The 17618-nt window shown below is 40.8% G+C and overlaps 1 protein-coding gene across 6 annotated transcripts in view; it reads left to right on the top strand.

Moving 5' to 3' along the window:
• EPM2A (EPM2A glucan phosphatase, laforin) overlaps nt 1-17618 on the top strand; it is a 92157-nt gene that overhangs the window by 40798 nt on the left and 33741 nt on the right. For 2 of the 6 annotated variants that reach the window (XM_074948556.1, XM_074948557.1), the window contains exon 2: nt 3238-3369. The exons of 3 other annotated variants lie outside the window; for them this stretch is intronic. In XM_074948556.1, the coding sequence (XP_074804657.1) occupies nt 3351-3369 (19 nt within the window). In that variant the 5' untranslated portion in view covers nt 3238-3350. Of the gene's footprint in view, nt 1-3237; nt 3370-4775; nt 4909-17618 lie in introns of those variants that run through there. One more of the 6 variants, XM_074948555.1, reaches the window with a different exon arrangement.

Genomic DNA, 17618 nt, shown 5'->3' with positions numbered 1-17618 from the left:
GAAAGGCTAGCTTGACCTCACTGTTTCGCCCCGGGCTGCAAGCAGTGTCACGCTGAGCCACGCACGAAGGGTGTTGAGGTGGCTCGGTCGCTGCTGGAAGAATTCTTCCAGTCACCTATGGGTTAACTCCAGCGACGGAAAACCCCCTTCCCTCCGTACAGGCAGCATCTGCACTACAGCCTTGTAGGGGCACAACTGCGCCACTGTAGTGTAGAGGTGCCCAGGGCTAAGTGTCTAGTAATAAGGAAGGAGAGGGAAGAAGTACAGGATTTGGGGCAGGCATCAGCACTCTGTAATCCCTTTATTGGTGTGTGTGTCATACGCTCTTGTTTTGCACCTGTGAACAAGCTGTTCAGCGGTGAAGAAGTTAAATTTCATTTATTGGATTACACTGTCCATGAAAGATGTCAAGAAAGGGTACCATGTGCAACCACTTGTATAATGGAAAAACACCTTTTACTGTACACCACAAAGTATTCAGTGTGTGTCCAGTACAAAGGCCAAGAGAAAACCTGTTAAGAGCTTTATCACAAAGTTTACCTTTTACAGAAGGAAATCAGCACATGGTGTAAAATTTGCTACCTCACATAACACAACAAGTTAAACTGCTAATTAGAACCGTGGCATATCCAAAATATAGCTTTCAGTCAAACAATCATTTGACTGAATTGTTTCATCATTTTTTAATTATTATTTGTGTTGTGATAGCACCCAAAATGTGCTAGGTATTTTTACAGAGATAGGCTCTTCCTTGAAGAGCTGAAGAAGCCAGACACTGATAAAAGGTGGGATTATAGTTGCATAGTAAATCACTAAGCTCTGTGTTTGATCCAAATAAGTCTCTCAACTTGTAAGAAATATACTTCCTTGGTAATCAGTATTTATGTAGAGCCCCGTTCTAATAAAACTGTCACTGTGGCTCAGATTTTATCCAACAGGGTTACAGCAGTCTGCCCCAAAAATATATAAGTATGTCAATGTAGCTGGCTCAGCTTTCTTTGGAGCAAAATTGCAGCTTTATTTTTCTTGTCAAGGAAAGTTTAGTTCAGAGGTGGTAAGCTTTTCAGTATTTTTCTATTTTATATTATGCCAAACTCTGAGATTGGTTCAGGGTCCAGACAAATACAGTAGGAGCTTTCTTTCCTATCAGATCATTTACTTTACAGGGAATTTTAAGGATTCTGTCTTTACCGTGTACATGTGAGGAATCCAGAAAATACCTGGTATGGTAGTAGTAAAGCCTTTCTGCCTTTGTCAACCATCTGATTGCTTGCAAAATGTGGGTTTTCTTTATAAAGTGGAAGGATTTTGGTGATCATCTTCTTGAAGGTATTAGAATTGTAACTTTCACTTTTTTCTTGTAAACACAGAATAGTTGAATTATGTATACACAGAGGATTTTCTAGGATTTCAGTTACTTGCAATCTTGTTCCTTTTAAATTGGTAACAGGAAAAAGTCAGATAAAGCATCCTCTTTTCTAGATTTTTAAGACTACCAGAAAACAATTCCATTGGTCATTCTTCTATATATTCTTTCTTCCACATTGTGCATTCCTAGAGTTTTAATGCAACAAGGGAAGATTCTGATCATCTAGTCTGACATAACAGAGGCCATAGAATTACACCCAGTAATTCCTGCTTCAATCCCAGGATTCATTAAAATTTTTAAAATGAACTCAACATCTGAACTAGCATGGTGGCCTTTTGTAGCTGGTGAGCTTTTTGGTTAAAATAATCAAAGGAAGAATTGGAAAAAACATATTACATCACCAGTCTCCTGCCAATTCATGGTTGTTCCCTACACCATTTTCTAGTGCTTAGGCAATCTAGATTTTAAAGGGACTTTCACTTCCCTTAGGGTATATCTACAATACAAACCTGCAGTGGTGCATGTCCACACTACCCTCCTTATGTTGGTGAGGTCTGTCCTCACCAGGAGAGCTTCCACTGACCTAAGAGGGGCAGTATGGGGAGCTGAGAGCCAGGTCTCTCAGGTCAGCCCCATGGGCTTCCAGTGGGCTTCTTCCTCCCTCCCCCCACCCTCCCGTTCCCCACTTGGAGCAGGGGCAAGCAGCCCAGGGCCTCTGATCACAGGGGAATGGGTGGGGGGGGTTGCTTGGGCTTCTCGCCCCAGTACCCAGCCGGGAGCGGGGTCCAAAGTCACCCCAGCTTCCAGCCAAGAGCAGGATCCAAAGCTGCCCCATCTCCCAGGGGAGCCGAGGGTTTCTTTTCAATTTTATGGCTCCTGCAGTAAAACTGGCAAGACAGCAGATGTAAGGGACGCAGCGTCTACACAGACAGTGTGTCACCCTAACTACACCAACATAAGCCTTAAGCCCCTTGGGGAGGGTGGAGTTATTTTGTCAGTGTAGTAGTGCACTTGTATTGGTGGGAGGAAAGCTGTAGTCTAGACACTGATATAATTAGGTCGTCATAAGCGTCCTTATGTCGACCTAACTGTGTAGTGTTGACCAGCGGTTCTCAAATTTCATTGCACTGCGACCCCCTTTTGACAACAAAAATTACTACATGACCATGGGGGTGGGGGGGACGAGACGACTGAAGCGTGAGCCTGAGCCGAAGCTCTGGCTTCAGCCCTGGGTAAGGGGCTCGGGCTTTGGCTTCAACCCCAGGCCCTAGCAAGTCTAAAGCTAGCCCTGGTGACCCTATTAAAATGGGATCATGACCCACTTTTGGGTTATGACCCACAGTTTGAGAACCATTGCCTTAGACTATTTCAGTGAATTTCACTGTAATATCTTGGACACCAGAGAATGGGCACTTAGTTGTTTGCTTAATCTGCTAAAGATCTGATTCTGTGCCTCCTCAGCGATGGGTGCTTGAGACTTAGTGTAAGGGGGAAAAGATGAATTAAAGGATATTATCTTTTTAAATAAGGAGCAACTTGTATTTTAAAATGTATAAACTATTACTACTAAAGTTTAATTCTGGGCACAGATGAAGCAAGTGACCATACAGCTGTGCTTCGCACATTAGGGAGGATACATATAAAATTTCAGTCGTCTGCACATACAGGTTATGGAGGAAGACATGTCATAATTACATACAAAGGAAAGCAAAGTAAATTTAAAAAGAATATGCAGCTAACAATCTGTGTCTTTGAAAACATCATTTGATGTTATGATATACTTAGGACATGTGACTAATGAAATTTGTTATATATGACAACTGAATTAGACATACTCAGCCTGTTTTGACAATTTCTTTCTTTTGCAGAAGTCCAGGAAAGGTGAACTTATGAAATCAAAATCTCTCATCCATCCAAAGGAGCAGTAAATGAGGCCCTTTTCTAGAAGGGGCAATGTCCAAAATAACACGTTACCTTATCAATGATGGTGTGTAATGAAGGTGTGTAGGAAGTCCCGGCAGACTCTAAGGTTACACAGTATATGAGCAGCAATAAAGATAAGTGTTTCAAACTTGCTTTGGTGTCAGTCTGAAGTTATTATTCTGTAGCTTGAATGAGAAGAGAAGCTAGGAAAGTGGGGGCAACTTTATCACCAATTGTGTCAGATACTCTTACAATGATTGACTGCTAATAATCAGGATAGGACCCGGGGCACATGCAAGAAATGTACAAGTGAGGCTTTTGGGTGACTGATTTTGGTCAGAAGAGCCCAGTTTAGCTAGAGTGAGTGAAAACCCCTTTTGTGTTGTTAAAACATCATTCAGCTTCCCATAGAATTTAGCTGCAGTGAGGCTAACCTGTACTTATTGGGAAATGTTTCTCCCCTTTCTCTTTTACATTGTGAAAATGTCTTGAACCAATTTACATGTAACCACGGAGGCCCAGTTGCTGTCCAGTTCAGACATATCATAATAGCTTCTATTAATCTCTGGGTGCTTGTTTAATGGGTGGTGTACTGAGTATATTCTAATTTTGCCATAAATATTCCTTCAGAACTAACCTGTATGGAATTTTATTCTTTATCATGGTGAGTATTCAGCAATCTGAACTTCCTGCCTGGCTGCAAAGGAAGAAAACAGCCTGTGGATTGTCAGCGTACTGCTGAGGTTTTATGGTACTCATCTGAGTGGTTCCTCTGTTTTCAGTCACCAAAAATGGTTAGATCTTTAACTCTCAGATTGCTGGATATCATTGTTCTTGATTATAAGTGTGGAAGGGAGCTTAACAAGAGGTTTTCCCCTTCCAACAATTAAAAAAAGGACTGCAAGACACTGTCAAAGATGGATCAATTAAAAACTTTGACTATTATACCTGTGATCCTCTGTATTCGGTTGTAAAAATTACAGTTTGAAAACATCTGGATTCTTTTCTTTAAAAAAAGGTTTATAAAATATAAATCAACATGTGTCGGATGTTCAGTACCATCTGTGTTTAAGGTGAAAATGAACCAATCCTCAGGAAAACATTTATAACACAGTTATTAGAATATCTGCACCTCTGAAGGCATACTCACAATCAATAGTGGGAGTGCTCTAGGAGTGGGCAGAATTATATTTGTTACAAATATCTGGGCGTAGGCAGTCCTATGCAACTAAAGGGATTTCCATCCAGTTGTGTGTGTAACATGTTATATCACATCAGTTATGATGTAATGCTTAGTTGTTACACATTGACAGCTTTAGGTAAGAAAACTATTTTGAAATAGGATTTTAATCTGATAATGTTCCTTAAAATATACATCAAAAATACTGTGTATAATACTTATTTACATCTTCAAAGTATATTACAAAGATAACTAATCCTCATAAATATTCCTGCAGGATAAGTAGGTATCACTATTTTACAGATGAAGAAACTGAGACAGAGAGCTCATGGTTCTTCCAAGCCAGTGAGACAACCAGCATCAAAGCTAGAATTAGATAGATTTGTGCTTAGACCACAAATCTATATGCATCATGGCCAAAGGAAGGCTACTGCAGGTATATTACTTGGCTGAGCTTGCTTGTTGTGGCCCTTACCCTCTCTATGTTCAAGTCCCTCCTGAAGATACATCTCTGCCAAGATGCCTATGGAAAAATTGATGGCTGACCATGATAAGCTTGAGGAGTAGTTTGGAAAAAGTTTCATATAAATTTATTTATATATAATATATTTGCCCATAACTATATATCCTATACAGCTTCTACACTGTTTGTCTGCCTTTGTATCGTAAGCTCCTCAGAGCAGGGATTGTGCCCTTTTCTATTTGTAAAGTGCCAGCATATTGTGGCTGCTACCACAAACAAATAGTTGTATTTGTGTTTATAGCCTCAGTCTTAACATCATACTAATACAGGTTTTTTTCAGTGAATTCACTTATTTAAACAGTAGAGAATGGGCAGGGTGTGTTTACTATAAAATGACATAATATACACTCAAAGCACTTAAACACATTTTGTTTTCCCCAAAATAATTAATCTTGTTCACATTAATCTTCCCACTTTTGTTTTCTAGGGATTCTCTGGATTCCAAATGAAATCTTGACGATCTCTCATTTTTCTTGCTTTCAGGAACAGCTGATGCCTTATGGCAAACCTTGAAAAACAATTCAATTTAAAAACAATTATGCTACAAAGCTTGGGGCTGAGTCTGCTGCCTCTGCAGCATCCCAGCCCCTGCCAAGTTGGGTTAGGCAACTGAAGTTGGATTTTTCTCGCTTGGGAGATGTACATCTTCTGAAAGCAGTTCAAAAAGTTTTGTAATTTCAGTTAGACATACAGTTAGTGTTGGCTAATAAATTGATATAAATTGTGTCAAGATGCTGGTGTTAGTGCCTACATGCTGGATGCTTTAAAAACACTGAGAACAGCCATGCCTGTGGGTTTAATTGTTGCTCTTCTTCAGACTCCAGTGAGACTTCTTGCTTCCCACTTCTAGGTGTGTTTAGTCCATATCTCTTATCAGTCCTCTGCTCCCTATCTTACTCCGTATGAATTATCAGTCCCAAGTAGGGAGTACTCCTGTGATTAGTGCTCTACTTTTTCTCTGGATCCTGTTGGTGTGGTTCCCAATATTTTGTGTCCACTTCTTAGTAGGTGTCTTGTTAAGTTGCTCAAGCCCGGGCCATAGTACAAGTCACTACATTTGGATTGCCTAAGTATGTCCCTCGACCAGTCATCATTGCAGGGATTTGCTTTCCATTCCATTTTGGGTTAATGGGTAACTTCTAGATAAAATTGCAGTATGCCAAAAACATTTTCAAAGACTAGTTTTGGTTTTCTTTTCTTCTCAGTATTTAAGCAAATGACTACATCAAGAAATAGTTCCCAAACTTACTGTAGTCTCCCTTGTGATGGACTGGTGAATCCTCTTTAACTTCTCCCTGTTATATGGTTGCCATGTGCTTTTCTTTCATGACCTCTTTCCTTTTCAACTTTTTCATTCCCATCTTTCCTCTTCTTTACCTTCTGTTATTTTATTGATTTTTGTAGCTCCCCTCCAATTTTCGCCCACTCAAAACAAAAAAGAAAACAAACACTGCTTGGGGCAGGTGGTCTTTACTCTTGGCTGTGAGGGACCAGCACACATGCTGTCATGGCTGATTGAATGTAACAAAAGAAGATGTGCGAAGGTGTGACCTCTGGGATTCTTTCTGAGCTTGCAGAACTCTGGGTGTGTGCCGTTTATGAAGAGCTTCTCATTAATTTACTCATGGCATTGTGTTGACAGTTGAATTTAGTGACTCTAAGGAAACCTGTCATTAGTGACTCTAGATCATGACATTTTATTTAAATCTACAGTTTGTGCAGGCTTCTTCTTCTCTCAGTGCTGTAGCAGAAGGCTAGTAGAACTCTGAAAGGGGGAGACTTTTCAAAGAAGTGAATGGCAGTTAGATGCCTAATTGCCATTTGTGTCTTAAAATCTCCTTTTATTTTAATCCTTGAGGGCAGCAGTAGAGCACAAGTAAGAATCCTTCATGATATCTCTAAGGAAGCAGGTTTCAGAGTAACAGCCGTGTTAGTCTGTATTCGCAAAAAGAAAAGGAGTACTTGTGGCACCTTAGAGACTAACCAATTTATTTGAGCATAAGCTTTCGTGAGCTACAGCTCACTTCATCGGATGCAGAATTTCAGGCAAATAATTCTTCCTTCCCTGCCCTATTATTCCTTTCTGGTGAAATGTATATCTCCTCCTACCCCCAAACTAATATGTTGATCCCCTGGGTGGGGGAAAACAGCTGTAAATTAAAAATAAAAAATGAACTTCTCAATCCTTGTGATGGACTGGGTTGAGAAGTTTCTATATAGATGTTTTACTTACTGATTGATTATTACTTCCACTAGGTGTCACTATTTTACTTGTCTATAACAAATACCTCCTCAACCCTTGCAGAAGGCAGCTACATAGAAGTTTAATAGCATAATTCATTTTGTTTTTTAAGGCAATGTAGGACTTTATTCTCTCCTCCCACACCAAACTTATTGTTAAATGAGTAATGTAAGGGATGGAATATTAAGTATAACTGGATATTGATGTTGACTAATTGTGTAATATACAATGATTTACTGAGAACCCATTGCTTTGTTCAGAGAGAGAAAGTGTTAGCAATATTAATGCCTTTCAGGTGTGAGGAAACATTGTTGATATGAGTAAATAGGAATCAATTTGAAATCAGCCTCATACTTTCCTTTTTTTATGTGACTGCATTTAAACACCGTTTCTCAGTAAATTTGTGCAACCACATTGTCAGCTTACAATAGCATATAGTGTTTTATCTTCACCTAAAATATCACTGTGACTTAGTTATGACATGGCTGGGAACTAATTTTCATTGATTGCTTCATATCAGTTTACTATATATCAGTATGTCTTGTAAGTCTTTAAGTTCTGATTCCAGGTGGTAGTGGTGGTGATTGTTTAAATTTATCCTTAAAAAGGAGGCTATCAGGATTGACGGGATTCAGTCCTAAACCCAGTGTACCCCTGAGTAACATTTACTATTATAACTTATCCCCCTGATAAAATATCAGGTCTGTAAACAGAGTGCTGCAATAGACTTAACATTCTACCTCAAAGATGGTCAAAAAACAAACATCACTAAGTGTGTATGATACAAATGTGCACATTATACCATCCTTGTACTTTACTGATATCTCTTATAAGTCAGTAAAGGATTGAAATTGACATGACTTTTACTCTCTGAAGTCCCTCAAGTGACAGGAAATTTGTTAATTTCATTCTTTTGTCATCTCAAAAGTCCCAAGCCCAAATTCTCTTTATCTTTCCTGTAAAAAATCATGCCAGGATGTACTGTGTGGTTAGTTCAAACTAATCACATGGTACTAGCTTATGAAATGAGATGTATTTAAACAAACTACTGATCTAGAAGTGCAGTATGTGTGGGAAATGAATAATACTGTCATCATACTTAACCAGTGTGAAAAAGCTAGCTGCTGCTTCTGAACTATTGGAAAGACTGTATAGAAACAGCAGGAAGGCCAGCATTAAAAAGCATAATAATTAAGTCTCTCTATTCAACTCAGGAATTAGAATCTCTGTATGAGATGTAGAAAGCAAGTGTTTTATCTTGGCAACATTCATCAGCTGTGTGAAATCAAAACCACATCTGAATTTTCATTGATTTAAATTTTCATATGTTAACATTAGAAAGACATGAGTCTGAAGTGACCCTAAGAATTCCTAGCAGGATCAACTGCCAAAATATCTGACCCATCTTAATTCAGGTGGTGGAAGTTCAACCTTCCCATACCTCTATTTTGTAGAAATCAATAGCAATTCAGTCTTGGTTGTGTTGAGGCAGAGCTTATTCCAAGCCATCTAAGATTGAATTTCACTCAAACAATTAGACAGCAGGGAGACTTTCATAACAGGCTCTGGTGTAAAGGATAAGTAAATTTTGAGAACTGTATGTGTATCAGTGGAAGTCCAATTGTAGTAACTGCTGATAGACACCATACGGTAGAACATACAGATAACACAACGAATTAGGCCCAAAATAGAACTTTGAGGGTTTTCATCATTGTAATGCAGTGGTCTCCAACCTTTTTTGTAGAAGATCACTTTCTGAATTTAAGATCAACCCAGGATCTGCCCTGCCCCACTCACTCTGTTTCTCCCCCTTCCTCCATTGCTCACCCCACCCTCACTCACTTTCACCAGGCTGGGGCAGGGGGTTGGTGTGTGGGAGAGGGCTCTGGGCTGAGCCTGGGGCAGGGGCTTGGGGTACAGGAGGGGGTGAGGGCTCTGGGAGGGCATTTGGTGCAGGAGGGGGCTCTGGGCTGGTGCAGAGTGTTGGGGTGCAGAAGAGGGTGAGGGATATGGGCTCTGGGAGGGAGTTTGGATGCAGGAGGGGGCTGGGGCAGGGGGTTGGGGTGTAGGAGGGAGTGACGGGTCTGGGAGAGAGTTTGGGTGCAAGAGGGGGCTCTGGGCTGGGGAAGAGTATTGGGGTTTGGGAGTGGATGAGAGGTGCAAGCTCTGTCCGGGAAGCACTTAACGCAGGCAGCTCCTGGTCGGCAGCACAGTGGGGCTTAAGGAGGATGTATGTTAGTCAAACCTTTATCTGCTCATAAACTCATCCAGATTCTTTGTTCTTTAATTAGAAAGGCATATGTGACTGGTTAGAGAGGTCTGTAGATGGATTAAATACTAGAAGAGCATTTTACAGGCTGGGTTTTATTTCACAACTTTTTTTAAGTTTGCTGCCTTCTCAAAAATTAAACCAACATTTGTTCCCAGAGAAAAAAATCAATACAATCAAGATTAAAGAAAAAGATCCATTTATAAAGTGGTCTGAGTTTTTAAAAAATCAATGCTTTTAGTTGTGTGTGGCGTTTTTTCCACAGGGTATTTGTGTTTGTTTTACCCTAAGGATAGAAGGGTGAGTGTAAACTTTGATGTAAATTTTTTTTTAACACTAGTTGTAGAAGGGAAAAAAGGTGGAAAAACAAATGCTGGGGATTAAAACATGCAGGAACTTTAAATTGCATAATAGTGACTTTGTGATTATTCATAGTTTCCAAGGCCAGAAGGGACCACTGTGATCATCTAGTCTGACTTGTAAAACACAGGCCATAGAACCCCCGCAAAATAATATCTAGAGCAGATCTTTTAGAAAAAAATTAAATCTTGATTTAAAAAATTGCCAGTGATAGAGAATCCATCACAATCATTGGTAAATTATTCCAGTAGTTAATTACCCTCTGTGACAAAGTTCCTCCTCTACCTTGGTGGGTCTTGCGCTTATTGGCAGATTTGCTCACCTTGGAGCTTCACGGCAGCCCTCAGCTTGGCCGTTGTTCTGAACCCACAGTCCAGGTCGACGACTCCTGTGTCTGACCTGGAGTTGGGAGGTTTGGGAGGAACCCGGGCTTGCCCTCTACTCCAGGTTCCAGCCCAGGGCCCTGTGGAATGCAGCTGTCTAGAGTGCCTCCTGGAACAGCTGTGCGACAGCTACAATTCCCTGGGCTACTTCCCCAGGGCCTCCTCCCAACACCTTCTTTATCTTCACCATAGGACCTTCCTCCTGGTGTCTGATAATGCTTGTACACCTCAGACCTCCAACAGTCCACATTCTCACTCTCAGCTCGTAGTGGCTCTTGCTCCCAACTCCTCACACGCACACCACAAACTGAAGTGAGCGCCTTTTAAAACCCAGGTGCCCTGGTTAGCCTGCCTTAATTGATTCTAACAGCTTCTTGATTGGCTGCAGGTGTTCTAATCAGCCTGTCTGTCTTAATTGTCTCCAGAAGGTTCCTGATTGTTCTGGAACCTTCCCTGTTACCTTACCCAGGGAAAAGGGACCAACTTAACCTGGGGCTAATATATCTGCCTTCTGTTACTCTCCTGTAGCCATCTGGCCTGACCCAGTCGCACCTCACAGTTAAAAACTTATGCCTTATTTCCAGTCTAAATTTGTCTAGCTACAACTTCCAGCTACTGGATTCTGTTATACCTTAGGTTTGCTAGATTGAAGAGCCCATTATTAAATATTTGTTCCCTGTGTAGGTACTTATAAACTGTGACTAAGTTACCTCTTACCCCGTCAGCAGCTCTCAGTCATGGCAGTAGTGGCTGCATTCCTTCTAAGATCAGGAGTGTAGGTTTATCCCTATCTAGATGACTGGCTTGTCAAAGGCTGGTCTAAATAGCAAGTGCATAGCATTACCCTGATCCAGTCAATGATCTGGGAAAGTTAATCAACACACAAAAATATCCCCTCTTCCCAGTCCAGACGATAGAATTTATAGGGGCTGCACTCGAATCATCTCAAGCCAGGGCCTTTCTTCCATGTTCCAGGCAATTCGATCAATTGTCATAGGTCTGCTGGTCACAACAGCACCAAACTGTTTGAGGCTTCTGGGTCACATGGCCTCTTGCACCTATGTGGTTCACTATGTCAGACTGTGGCTCAGAACTCTGCCGGGCTGGCTGGCATCTGTTTACCCACCAAGCTGCCATCAATTGGACTCTGTGGTAAGAATGCCCTCCCATGTTCTCAAATCCCTAGATAGGCATTCCATTTGTCCACCCACAACCAGCTTTCATGCTAGGGCCAGATGCTTCGGTCCTTGGATGGGGACCCCATTTTAGTTCTCTGCTGGGTCTCTGGTCTTCAGAGAACTTAGCTTTACACATCAGTGTCAGAGAACTGAAAGCTGTGCCAAGTATTTCTATTGCAGATCAGGGGAAGCAGGCTGTTAGTCTTCACAGACAACTTAACAGCAATGTTTTACCTCAACAAGCAGCGGGGAGCCCACTCTTCCCCCACTCTGTCATGAAGAAGCCCAACTCAGGGAGCTCTGTATTGCCAGCTCAGTAGATCTAGAAGCATCTTATGTGTCGGGTGTACAGAATGACTTAGTAGGCCACCTGAACAGATGGTTTGAATCACCACAAGTGGTTTCTTCACCTAGTTGTAGCCAGATACATCTTCTAGTTGTGGGTTTTTCACCAAGTAGAGCAATTTGTGACAAAGTCCAACAGAATGTGTCAGCAGTTCTGCTCCCTATGGGGCCACAGCTTTTTATTATTGAAATGGCTCTGGAGGATAAAAACTAAGAGACATGAATGCTAAATGCTATTAAAAGTAGTTTATGAATTATAAATTGCTATCTCACTTCTTTTCTTCAAACTTGTTTATGTAGCTGTGTAGCAAGAACTTTTTCCTTGCATTGCAACTTTACAGTATCTAAATAATTTGAGGCAGCCCAATAATTTGTGAAAGTAAAGATGTCATATAAACTGATTTAGTAGTTTTTTTTAATATATATACCCCCTTGACCTTGTGTTCTGTACTTATCTTGTGAAACAAGCATGTTTTAGGAGGCACTTCTGGGGGACGTGGCATCTTTTGGATTAGACTTACAGGTGCAATCCTGATCACTCGCAATAATTAAGGTCTCATGGCAATTCTTATATGTAATTGTAATGACACTAAGGGATGTAAACCTCAGTGTCCTGGCTCAATATTGATTGGGTAACTTCATTCCACCTACCTACTTTCCTGGCTTTGGTTTCAATTGGATATGGTAGTTTTCTTCCCTTCCTGTTTCAAATTGTTGTGTTGCTGTGCACTGTATGTTGTTGCTGTATTTCAATGGGGGGTGGAATGACTGACGTATGTATGAAAAATTGCTACTAAAATAATTGGTGTAATTTTGAATGAAATGCACTATATGAATGGAAGGTGTTTGTTTAAAAAGTAAAACTCAAATGAAAACATGCCTCTTTTTTATTTGATTGTTTACTCCTCCACCTCTTTCAATGATAAATAGTGATCAGAGAAAGGAAGCTACTTGGAAGTGACAGAAGAGAAGGACCAATGCCTAATGAAGACTATAAGCTGTAGCTCACGAAAGCTTATGCTCAAATAAATTTGTTAGTCTCTAAGGTGCCACAAGTACTCCTTTTCTTTTTATAAGTTGAAGGAGTGGCTACAGTTTTGTGTATGGTTGTAGATCCAGTGCCATGTGGGAAAGGAAGTGAATGATGGCAAAGTTGAAAGGATCATTAACATGGCAGTTGAAGTCATCAAGAATTAAGATGGAGGATTGGGAAGAGAGGAAAAGGAGGACCAGGAATCCAAGCTAAAGAGGAAGTAGGATGAGGAGACAGGGGAAAGTTAGTCAGCAGATGGCATAAACCTCAAGGGCAAGGAGGGAAAAGAGTTAGAAATGGGAGAGCAGGAAGCCAGTGCTTCTGTTATTGAGAGCATGATGAATGGGAATATTGCTTCTGTTGCTGCCTTCTCCTTTGACGGTCTGCCATGTAGGGGGAAAGCCAGTAAGAAGAAAGATGGAGGAAGTGAGAGAGAGCAACATCCCAGGTTGTGTCTGCTTGCTAAAGAATAAAGCAGGAGCCCCAAAGGGAACAGGAAAAAAAGGAACTTGAGCAACTCCAGACTGCACTAAAGAGAGACAGAGGGGTTACTCCTGGGGGAATTCTGTATCTAAAAATTCTGTGTACAATATTTTAAAATTCTTCAAAATTCTGCTTATTTTATTTGTCAAAATAACACACTATAATAATGCTAGTTTCAATTATTTTGATAATTTATTTCAAAATACCTGTCAGCAATATGTCTGTAATAATACAGACAACAAAAAAAGATTCAAGTTACAGCCCCGAGTCTGATACTATACTCAACCAGCAGAGCAGGGTGAGTGCAGGGCCTCCCACCCCAATCTCCATGGGAAGCAGGACCCACCCACGCAGGTGAATAAACTGAAATAACACAAAAATCAAAAATACCACAAAAAATATTTAACAAAAGAATTTCATGAGGATCTCCTCAAAATAATCAAATATAAAATGTAAAAATGATCTCAAGACTATTAAAGAAAATAAAAGGAAGTAAAATAATCTGTATTATCAGTGAAGCCTTATAGTGGAGGCCTCACAAGTAGATTTTCACTATGATCAGAGTATGATTCAGAAAATGTTGTTCAAATGGCCAAAGTTCATTGTCCATTATCTCTAAGTCACTTTGAGTAAATTAATGTTCAAAACTGGTGCACAAAGTTTACAATCCAAGAAAAAATTTCCTCTATGCCTGTTTCCCCCAGAAGATAAACTCTATGGAAGCCCGTCTCAGTGCTTGGTAAAAGAAAAGCAAAGACTTCGATATAAGCAGTGAGGCAAATGCAGTCTTGTTAAATGAGCACCAAGCTAGGAACCAGGAACTCCAGGGTTCTCTCTGGGGACACTCACTTGCTGTGTGACCTTGGGCAGGAGGTCACTTAAGCTTTCTGTGTCCTTGTTTCCCAGTATTTAAAATGGACAATGATATTTCTGTACCTCTGCAGAATGCTGTGTGGTCTTTTAGGGGACAAAGTTAAACCCCATTGAGCATATTAACTTTTTTATAGTGCTAAGGATACTTAGCATGGTGAGTCCAGGAAATCGGACTTCCTTATACTCGTACCTTTAACTAATTAAGACTGTTTGTTTTTAATTGAGGGAATGGGACAAAAAGAGAGCATAAAGGGAATAGGAGACTGAGAGCAAAATGTCCAAACGCAGGTGGCTACGTGTACTGATTCCCCCCCCCCCCCCCCCGTGTGTGTGATGGGGGTTGTGGGTGCCCAACACCTTGGAAAGCTGACATTGGACCACTTCCTAGTGCCCCTTAAGTCGCATTTTGAGGCAGGGGAGTGAGTTCTCAGCTTGAAGGGCTCCCTGGCCATTAGCCCACGTGAGGGTGGAAGCAGACAGTGGCCAAGCTGTCCCACAGCCCCTCAGAGACCCACACTGTCCCTGGGGAAGAAGGGATCATACACCCAGCTGCCTGGTGCCCTCAGGAAAGCGGCCTGAGGAGCACAGCTTGCGCCCAATCACCATGTTGGATGTGCCCTGGTGCCCATTTCCTCTGCCTGACAGTGTCCCCCTGAGGAGCGGGGAGCCAAGCCGCAGGGCACAGCTCCTCTTCCCTGCCAGCCAGATCCCCCTCCTCACCGGATGGCTTTTGTGCCCATGGGAGCCTCCAGCACAGCTGGGATGAGCCTGAGCAACAGCAGCCACAGCTGCTGCCTCCAGGCTCTTGGGTGCCCACCATCTCCATGTCTCGTGCCTGGCACTGGCAATGCTGTCCCACACCTGCATCCTCTTCCTCACTCTTCAGCAGTGCCAACTCCCATCCTTCTCTGGGGGGCGGGGAGAGCAGTAGCAAATTCTGCATGAAAAAATAAAAATACAAAAATAAAATTCTGTGGGGAACATTAACTCTGTGCAAATTCTTCATTGTGTAGTGGCGCAGAATTCCAATGGAGAAAGGGGGAGGAATAAGAGCAAGAGGGAGAAAGGAGGAAAGTGAAAAGGCCAGTGTAGAGTTGGAGCAGATATTGCCAGAGGTGAGGGAAAAGAGCGCAAGAGGAAGAGCTGGAATGTGGTGTTAGACTTGGGGAGGGAAGGCATGACTCAGTTAATATGAAAGAAGAGTAAAGGTTGTAGAGTAAACTGGAGCAAGAGAGGGGTGGGGGGGAAATGATATAGTGATATGGAGAGTTAGGATGAATCGGTGAAGAAGAGTGATAAGATGAGAAAAGTAAGCATTGAGAAGGACGGCCAAAGCTGTTGAAGAAGGCAATCAATGTGGCTATTTAGTGGACAGTAGTTAGTAATCATTTATTTATTTTAATGAATGTAACATTATATGCTTTATATGTATAAATTCTTCAGAATGTCAAAGGAATGTTTTGGAATTTCTAAAGAAAAATGTTTTATTTAGGGTTGTTCACATTGTAAAAATGGACTTCAGAAAGTTATCCTGAGTAGGTTTGATGCAAGTTTCAGGCTAAGTTCTGTTACCTTTATTGGATCACTAGTAGTCGTTATACAGGAAAGTTGTTCCACGTTTGCAGGACTGGGGCCATTAACCTTCCAGTTTAAATAAGTTTTGTAAATAAACTTAAAAAAAAAAAAAAAAAAAAAGGAAGCTGTTGCTTACCAATGATAGCCCTAACCATCATGTATTCAGCTGGTTTATTTGTGTGTGTTCATAAATGTCATTGTTTTTCTACTTTGATGGTACTTTTGATGTCCTCTGCTGTCTTGAAATATTATTTAAAAGCACAAACACAATGAAAGATATGAAATAAAAATATGCATAAGGACAAGAGTCATAATGTTTAAAGCTATAAGCTGGTCTCAATGACCATATTTTAATGGAAATTGCATTGTGTTGTTGCATATGGAATATAATATTTAAGCAACATGGGAGGGAGAAGTGTTTTTCTCTCTTGTGCTTTTACATTCCTTATTTTATATTAAAATAATAACCCATAATTAGGGGGAAAAGTTCTGCAAGCAATGTAGAAAATAAAAAACTATTCAATGTTAATCCTAATCATTTGCATTAGTATTTCTCCTGAGCTCTCTTCACAGTAGATTTCCTATAACATTTATTTGTCTCACATATGTGTTCACTCCCCATGATTAAGACACCATCACTCAGTAAGCACTAGTACATTGAAAGTAGTGTACATCTGCTTAATTATCTAGCTACACAAGCAACCGTTCTGTTACCTCTTAGGACAAGCAACCGTTCTGTTCCCTCTTACCTCTTAGTTATTCAGTCTCATTTTTTACAGCTGCAGGGAGTCTACTGAAATATTTTCCTTTTTTTGCCCCTATAAATTATACTTTTTAAAAAACACAATTTCACTGAACTGAGATATTCTCTGTTTGTTATTAGACCTTATTAGACCCTAGCCGATTGTGCAATATCATCAAATAAGCGTCAAGATAGAAACCCTAATTATATTTATAACTTTCTTATGCTCCATACTAATTCTTTAATAGAAAAAACAGTGTTTTCATCTTTCTTTAACTGTAGATTTGATCTGTAGTTCTGAGAATTGATCTTTGTATCAGAAGGATAGTGACAGATCGGTCATTATACCAGTCCAATAACAGAGAAAGTAAATGGATATCAGTATGTGATTTTATACTTTAAGGATGATTACCTGAATGTTGTTGCATTTGTGAGAGAGAATTATCTATTGCTTTTTATTATTGATTGAGCCACATATTGTATGTCTAACGTAAAGCGTTTTTTTAAAACAACAATTTGAGATTCCCACCTCATGGTCATAACAGGAGCTTAATTATGCCTCTTGTGAGGCTGAGGCAAGATGCACTCCCAGCAGCAGCCGTTGGAGACACAGTTCCTTTTAAAGTTGTGATGCTTCTTGGGTGGTGTGGGGAGCATCCTGTGTTACACCCCTATAACAGACATAGCCACTGCTTTCCCTTGAGCTGCCATACTGCTTGCTTGTGTCTCACCCAATTTCTGGGACCACTTACACTGCTGGCGGAACTAGCTAGTACACCTCCGTATGCTTTCCAGTGTTGGAATTTGGATTGTGTTGAACCCTGATTTGGGTCCTTTTAGCCATCTCCCCTTTCTAGCATCCCCCTGCAGGAAGAGGCATAATTTAGCCTTCTGACGCTAACCTTTAAAAATGACAAGTGAAAGCATTATAACAATGAACTGGAAAGGCTCTTTATCTGTCAAGACTTGAGTTTTCTGTTTGCCTTGCAACAGTTGACAACACCACAAATGTGTAAATGTAGAAAGAAAGTTGTGTTTTTGTTGTGGCTCTGTACTGCAGTAGTGGAAGTGCAAGTGTGGACAGGGCTCCCAGCATTTAAGCACCCTGCTGAGAGCAGGCCTACACAACATGGTACTTAA

This window comes from Natator depressus, chromosome 3 (assembly GCF_965152275.1).
Source record: "Natator depressus isolate rNatDep1 chromosome 3, rNatDep2.hap1, whole genome shotgun sequence".
NCBI lineage: Eukaryota > Metazoa > Chordata > Testudines > Cheloniidae > Natator > Natator depressus.
The sequence above is the reverse complement of the archived record's forward strand: the minus strand, read 5'-3'. Positions and strand labels throughout refer to the sequence as shown.